We start from the raw sequence: 7,923 nt of genomic DNA, 5'->3' as shown, positions 1-7,923 counted from the left end.
TAATAATAGTTTTGAAGACAGAATCATGTCAAAGCTTGCTTAAAAATCCCCTAATCCAATTTATTTAAGAAATTATCCTCTTTGCTTGTGTTTTGCTACCTTCCACTTATGGCAAATTTATCTTTCGCCAATTGTGAAATTATAGTTATTAAATTCTAATAATTCTATATCATTATATCTCTCACTTTACAGGAGACACACAAACAACAATTGAGAAAGGTAAGCTAGATTTTGGTATCAAAATATTCTATGAGGATTAAAAAAAAAGATTTCTTTGAACCTAATCTTTGTGATGAATTACATTCTCTCTTGGATTGTAGTCAACAAGAGCAAAACACAGAACCTTCCAAGAACAGGATTCAAACCTCTTTTAAGAGGGAAAAGGGAATTGCCTGTGTTTCAAAATAAGCAAACTACAAACGAGACTATTCACTTAGTGACAACTACAGAGAATGGCGTCATATCACAATTTATTGTTACTAAGAATAAAAACGGGTGCTAATTTAACAGCCGTACACAAATGCCACCCAATAATTAACAGCAAAGCCACCCAGTATGAGTGATATGCTCAATAGATCCTGAGACCCAGAAATCTTTCCATTTGTAAGATGGGGTTAGAATATCCCAAGATTTCTCCTCTTCTAAGACAACTTCCTCTGGGTATAGAAGAAGCAATGTGGACCATTATTTGCTATCTCTAGTAGGACAGTGTGTTGTGTATTAATGACACGTTGTATTATTGCAGTGTATTGTTTATCTGGGCTCAAGCTTTTTCCCCCTCTCATTCAGATGGCTTGGCGACAGGCACCCTGATTGGAATCACTGTCGGGGTCTTACTAGCCATCGGATTCATTGGTGGGATCATCATTGTGGTTGTGCGAAAAATGTCGGGAAGGTACTCGTAAGTAAATAACTTACACCCATGTGATAGGTTAATGAAGATGGTCACTTTAGGGCTCCAGCCTTTGAACTGATAGAAACCTCTAAATGAAGGTCATAGTCAGAAGCCCCGTATCTCCATAAGTACTACATCTGAAGCTTTATCAGAAGGACAAGTGTCTATATAGGCCTTAGAAGTTTCTAAGAAAAAAGTCACAGTCAGAGGTGGCTCTTTGGTTGACTCCTATTGAGATCTGACCAGATTTGTCCTCTTCTCTTCATTTTCCAACTAACTGAACTTGAGAGAAAAGCCAAACCAAGGTTGAACTTGAGACCTAGTCGTGCTGCTCCCGATCATCACAGGTGGGAGGTTTCCAGCAGAGTATCTCCTGCAGGGCCCAGCTCCATTCTGATGACGGAATCTACTGGTGGTGGGGCCCTTCCTCCATCCTGCCCTGCCGCCCCCGCCCCCATGATTTCATGCTCCTAGCATTGACTGTCCAGGAGGGGAAGGAATTCCTTCTCTTTATTAAAACTTCCTAAGAATTCAGAGCACTCAAATTCATAGCCAGAGGAAAAACTTTTGCTTATTTCTGTTGGGGAGGTGACATATGAATGAGGAGCAGGGAAAGCGGGGAGAGGGCAAATGCTTTACAATGTGGAGGGGGGGAGGCGTTGAGCAACACGACTGGCCGTATGGTCCCAGATTTATATGTTTGGAAATGCCCGGGAATCTGACTCTGACTGTGTGAGGACCAGGCGTGGAGGAAGAATGAGCAAGAAAAAAGAGCACAGGTCCCAGAACGGGAAGATGCAGAGCACAGGACAAAGAGGAACCTGACTCACGGGATTGCTCTTCCCAGTGCCAGTAAAAGAAGTGACACTCACCTTTCCCTTTGTTTTCACAGGCCCTAAAGAGCCGAAGAATTGTGTCCTTCTGCCAACACGTTTTCAAAAGAGAGTTTCCGGTGGCCCTGCCCCCCCGTCCCCCCGAGCATGTGGGAGAAGATGATCCATAGAAATGCTTGGCCAGCCCACTCAAGATCCATGGTGATTCCTCTACTTGCCAACAGTAACCGAAGGAAAGATCATTCACTTGCTTCTCCAAGCATTTGTCTTTTGAGAATTTTTTTTTTTAATGTAAATTTTGTAAAAGATGACTTAAAAGACAACGTGCATAGGATATGGAGCAAAACTGTGTCAATCGATTCATAACTAAGATAGATAATGTAATTCCATCGATGTTAGAAACTGTAATCACGTCTTTGGTCCGACCGTTCACTGTTATTGTCAAAATGCAAAGGAATCTGAAAATATTTATGCCAGCAGAGTCCTTGGGTCTAGTGTTAGGTCAGTAAATGCCATAAGCATTTTTGCAATTTCCGATCTGTTGAAATGTACACATTCTGGTCCAGTTTGGTCTACTTTTAAAGCCTGACTTGGTGTGAATAACGAAGTAGGAAATCGAAACGGGGGTAAATATGTAATGAGCAACTGTCTCTTGCTGTCAGATAAATAACTTCCAAGGCATTTATTTTAGATCATAAACAGGAAGTCCATACTTTGGAGAAGCCATTTTGTTTATCACAGCAAGGCCACCGGGCAGCCTGTAGACTTGCTTTACTGTCTTCTTCCATGATGACTTGATGACTCTCACTTGCCCCCTCCACTTCCCTCAGACGACAGGGAGTCAGAACTAAGGGGGTGGCTATGGCTATCTCTCGTTTCCATGACGTAACTCCTTCAGACTGGCTGCTTTGTTCTGGAACATGGAGACCTCAGCCCCGATAATGGCCGGGGAGGCTGCTGGAAGCCTAGTGGTGCCCGAGACCCACTCGTTCCAGAAACCAAGAATCCCAACCAGAAAGAAACCCTGTCTGTGCCTCTGGCAGGGAAAATAGAACCTGCCAGTTTTCTAACATTTATTTTCTGTCTCAGAGGAAAGCTGTGGGAAGCAACACTAATCCTGTAAAATATAAATTTTTAAAAAGCAGCGGGTTTAAAAATAGAAGGTATTCTCCATCTTCATGATATACCACCTATTTCTATGGGGTTATAATTAAAAAGATCACACTAAAGGAGCCTAAGCTGCAATTCTGTGTTGGCGACATCCAACCCTTAGTACTTTTCTTCCCAGAGGTCCATTAAATGCTTCTTCCTGAACAAAACGTGTTCATACTGAGCAGATGCTCCGTTGTGACTGCACTGGGCAGTTCTGACATCCTCTAAACTTGTACGAGTTCATAAAACAGGAAAAAGTAAACTGTTAAGCGGAAAGCACAGCCTGTTCTTCCCATTTTTTGCAGCGACGTGTGTGTGTTATTTTAAACAGTGCCCTTCTGCTGCCCAAGCCCAGCTGGCCCACCAGCCCAGGTTCCGTATTTGAACATCAGCCGATTGAGAGAAGGGGGTTTAGAAGAGCTTGGTGAGCTTATTATCTTTCCGTTTCATCATTCAGATTCCTGAACAGGAGTTGGGAATAACGTCCATTTTGTCTTTCCTGGTCTTCCTTTTTTTCTCTCACTGTGAACAATAACGGTCCACCCCAAGTCGTACACTGGACCCATTGCCTGCTGGTGACAGGACCGTGGGTCACATCTTAGTCACATCTGTGTTGATGCTCAATGCGGTGTAGACATGTTTTAAAATAAAACAGACGATTGCTTACAACACTGAGTCAGAGCTTTATCCAGTCCGGGTCACACCTGCGGATGTGATGATAAAATATGTCAGCATCTGCCTCTTGACTCGATTGGGAGCGAATTATAAATGCTCATAAGAGGTACCTCCGTGGGAAAGAAATGTCACTGCGCCTTTTACCTAGGGCTCTGTCAAAGCGCGTCGGTTAAGATCAAGCAGATGGATGGGATGAGAAGACAGGTGGCACCTTGGGGCTTCTTTTGCCCTTTGTCTGGTCCTAAAGGGTTAATGTGCTTTTGCCTGGCTCCTGATTTCTCTGCAGTGAGGGAGGAGCCAGGTGAGGGAGTGGTAACACCTTGCTCCTGCCAGTGCTCCCTGGGGACCTGACCTCAGGTGTGTCGGGCTTGGCTACATAAGCACAAGAGGTAATAACCCATGAGAGGGTGTTCCAATTGCCTGTGAGTCTGGGAGCATGTTGCCTCAGAATTACTGTACCTGGGATATGTCACTGCTCCTCGGGCCTCAGCGGCAAATGGTTTGTCTGGTCTGGAGGTTGCAGTGGCCAGGTGCTCTGCCTGTGTCCCTCTCTGTCCATCCGTCTGCTACCCCCCACCCCCACCTGCACTGCTCATAAGAATTCCAGGAGCTAGGAGCAGGAGAGCTGTGGGAGGGTCGTGCCTTCCTTATAATAAATACTCAGTTTTGTTAAATCGAGATCGTTGAACTTGCCAGATGTCGGGAGTCCTGGATGCCCGTTTTGTAAGTGGTGACAAACGGGGCAAAGAACAGGCCTCGAGTCCCATCCTGCTGCTGCTTTTGACAGCTGTACTTCCTCGAACGAGCCAATTCCTAACTTCTTGGGGCTACAGTCTATAATCACCTCTGTGCGAGGGTTCAGAAGCATGCCTTTTCTGGCAGAAAACTAACCATGGCCACCTAGTCCCACAAAAAAAGCGAACGGGCCCTCAGCTATGTCAGATGTAAATTTATGTTCCCTTCCACGCTCCCCGTGAGCAGGAGGTGGCTGACAATATGGAGCTGCCAAGGGCACGGGCAGTTTAAAGAACCAAGTCTATCTACTCCACCCTCAGAGGCGTTCAGCTAGCAGAATCTCTAGCAGGGCAGGAGACTGCCGGTTTGCTGCGACATCTCTAGCCCCCGGAGCCGCAATTCCGTCACCCTGTAAGTGTGCGATGCCACCCTTCTAGTTCAGACCTTCAAGCAAAACCTTACCATGATTGCAAAGTTAAACGCCCACTCACCCACCTCCAGGTCTCACGTGGGCCGGTCGCACCCCAGCCTCAGCATCCTCTGGGTGCTCTCTGAGCTTCGGTTTCTGTCACCAGTGGACTGGTTCACTCTGTGTTTCCAAGATTGAGGTCCGAGGGAATCTGCTTAGCCTGAGTCTCCATCACTGTCTTGGTCGGTCAGAACTTCCTGTGCCAGGCCTTGGGGGTCACCGACCACTGCTGTTCCCTCACTCCCAAGTTGTAGCCTATTCCTTGGTGCTGGTGGGGGTGGGGAAGTGAGTGGGTGGGCGGTGGTTCTGGAAGGAAAAGATGTGGAAAATAATACCGGACGTCATAGAGCTGTTATCAGCCTCAAAGAAAATAATGAGTGCTTAGCGCCTGTTTGAAAACACAGTAACTGCTCAATCATTAGCAGCAATTACCCCAACGGCCACTTCCCACTTGTTATCATAGCCTCATTTACTCTCACGCATCCCTGTGAAGTAGGCAAGGCAGAGATTATCCCCATTTTACACAGGAAGAAATGGAGGTTCAGACCGTTGCCTGAAATTACAGAGTTACGAAATGCCGGGCAGGCGTCTGACCGACTCTGGCCCTTCTCTCCTGTTTACCCCGCGTCCTCTTTAAAACCTGTCATCTCCCTATCAGCTCGACGGTGCTGCATTTTGAATACACAGTCTGTTCAGTCGGTGAAAAATAGGGAACTTACTTTTCTAATTATGAATTGTCTCAAACACAGAGAAAAATCCAGAGAGTAATAATGAAGCCCCATATGCCCACCATTCAGCTCTAGCAAACCCACCATTTTCTCATATTTTCTATATGATATATTATTTTGAGAAATAAAAACACGCATGTATTGTCCCTTGGGCAACCTCCCGACATCAGTCCCTTCATGCTCCCCTTCTCAGAGGGACCATTCTCCTGAGTTAGGTGCATTTCATGTGGAAACATGGATATTTTTCTACCCTCCTTATTTCATGTGTCCGTATCCATAATCGAGATATAGCATTGTTGTACATGTTTTCAACTTTTATGTCATGAAATCATTCTTCGTAACTTGCTTTCTCTTTCCACATTATTTTTGTGAGCTTTTTTATCCTCACTGACGCACGGAGCTTTAATGCATCTGTGCAGCTGGCGTCGAGCGTCAGATCACGATTATACCACCATTTATATTTATGTTTTTCCTGTTGATGGATATTTAAGATGTTTCTAAATTTTTGAATTCCAAACAGTGTTGGGACAAGTGCGGTCATAATGAAAGAACTTCCATTTTTCTAGAGAGCAGGATTTTGGCCTCTAGAAAAAAATAAAAATAAAAACGAGGCGTTTTTTGGGGAGGGGGATATTTAAATATCAAGACTTGAAAAAGAATTATTTGGAATTTTTCTTACAAGCATGATGCTTGTAGAAGGAGGGTCTAATTACTCAGATTTCAATGAACAATAACTTCACAAACATCCTTTATCTCTATCCCTCTATTTTCCTTCAAATGACACCTAATCTGAGTTTTTTCTATATGAAAACATTTGAATAAAAATACATTTAATATTTCTTTTTCAAAATGATAGAAATGTTTCATCTGTATTCCATGAAAACATTTTTGGAACTAGTTAACCGTTTCTAATAAAAATACAACTGAGTGAATTTCAAAGTCAGCCTCTTTTTAGAGAACGATGTAATGGATGAGATGTTGGGAGAGATTTTCTAAAATGTAAAGGAAGAGAATTTAAAGATGTCAAGTCGGCTGCTGAGAAAAATTCTGGTAACACAGAGTCCACAATATCCATGGAGAAGGTGTCAAAAATGCAAAGATTTCATAATAGGCACCTTCTCTGAAATGAAAAAGAATTGCTAGGTACACAATATTAAATTCAACATTTTCCTCTTGAAAATGTGAAATAAGGAATGTGCTTGGTGTTGACTGGGAATTTCTCAAGGATCTCCACAAACCATCATTATCAGCATCACTTTCAGAAAGCAACCCGAGCCAACCCCCCCTGTAGTGGGTTGAACTGTGCCCCACCCCTGAAATAAACATATATCAAAGTCCTGACCCCAGTATCTTTGAAGGATGCCTTGTTTGGAAAAAGGGTCTTTGCAGATGTGATTAAATCAAGAATCTCAAGATGAGATTCACTCTGGTGTAACTGGGTGGGCCCTAAATCCAATAACAAGTGTTCTCATAAGACAGGGGAAAACACAGAGGAGAGGCCATGGAGGATGGAGCAGAGATGAGAGTGATGCTGCCACAAGCCAAGGAAACACCTGGAGCCACCAGAAGCTGAAGGAGGCTGACGGGCGGCCCTGGAGCCTTCGCAGGGAGATGTGCCTGCTGACACCTCGATTTTGGACTTGTGGCCTCCAGAACTGTAAGAGGATCAATTCCTGTTGTTTTAAGCCACCCAGTTGGAGGCAATTTGTTGCAGCTGCCCTTGGACACTAACACAGCCCCGAGTAACCCATCTGGGAGGGCGGCTCCCCCACCCCTCCCGGTCCAGCCCATCCCACATGGAAAGCAACACTGATCTCTTCCCCTCTGACCTTGAGCCACACCCTTGATTCTTCCAAACAATGAGTTGGCAGCCACCATGCTTCCTTTGTGACAGACAGATGTGACTACACCTTCCCATACTGTCATTCCCATTTTTTTGCTCATGTTGGAGGAATTCACGGTGAAAGAAATGTAGCTTAGAACAATAGGCAAAACCAACCCTTGCATGACAGGTGGGATACCCGGGCCAACCCGGCTGCTCCGATTTCTCCACCCTTCGTGATGACTAACCCTGAAATGCTTTCATTTCACTCAGCACTCACCTTGAGTGGTCAGGAATGCTCTTGTGAAAATAAAATCCCAACGTCTATTTACTGAGCATTCAACCAATATTCACGGAGAACCTTTTGTGTGTCAGGCTCTGTGCCATAAATGTTGACAGTGAGATGAAATTATTCTAATAATTCATATGGCATGCCAATAAAAATATTCCTTTGGGTCTGTGGTTTGTTTGGGGTCTGAGGAGCATTCTTCATTCATGGATCTCAAACAGGACCAACTTGAAATCGTGATAGTGTTTACAGATTGCTGTCAGATAGGCAAACACTCAGCCGCACAATGTCTGAGATGGTTGTAGCAAAATTAAGAACTTCTTTA

General features: G+C 44.4%; 1 protein-coding gene across 1 annotated transcript in view; it reads left to right on the top strand.

Annotated features, from left to right (window-relative positions):
* PDPN (podoplanin) overlaps positions 1 to 3,549 on the top strand; it is a 27,617-nt gene extending 24,068 nt beyond the window's left edge. Inside the window, exon 6 of the mRNA XM_011363518.2 lies at positions 1,788 to 3,549. Coding sequence (XP_011361820.1) covers positions 1,788 to 1,794 — 7 coding nt within the window. The 3' untranslated portion in view covers positions 1,795 to 3,549. The remainder of the gene's footprint in view (positions 1 to 1,787) is intronic.
* The last annotated feature ends 4,374 nt before the right edge of the window (positions 3,550 to 7,923 follow it).

This window comes from Pteropus vampyrus, unplaced genomic scaffold, assembly GCF_000151845.1.
Source record: "Pteropus vampyrus isolate Shadow unplaced genomic scaffold, Pvam_2.0 Scaffold86, whole genome shotgun sequence".
Lineage (NCBI taxonomy): Eukaryota > Metazoa > Chordata > Mammalia > Chiroptera > Pteropodidae > Pteropus > Pteropus vampyrus.
Note: the sequence above shows the minus strand (reverse complement) of the source record. Positions and strands in the feature narration are given on the sequence as shown.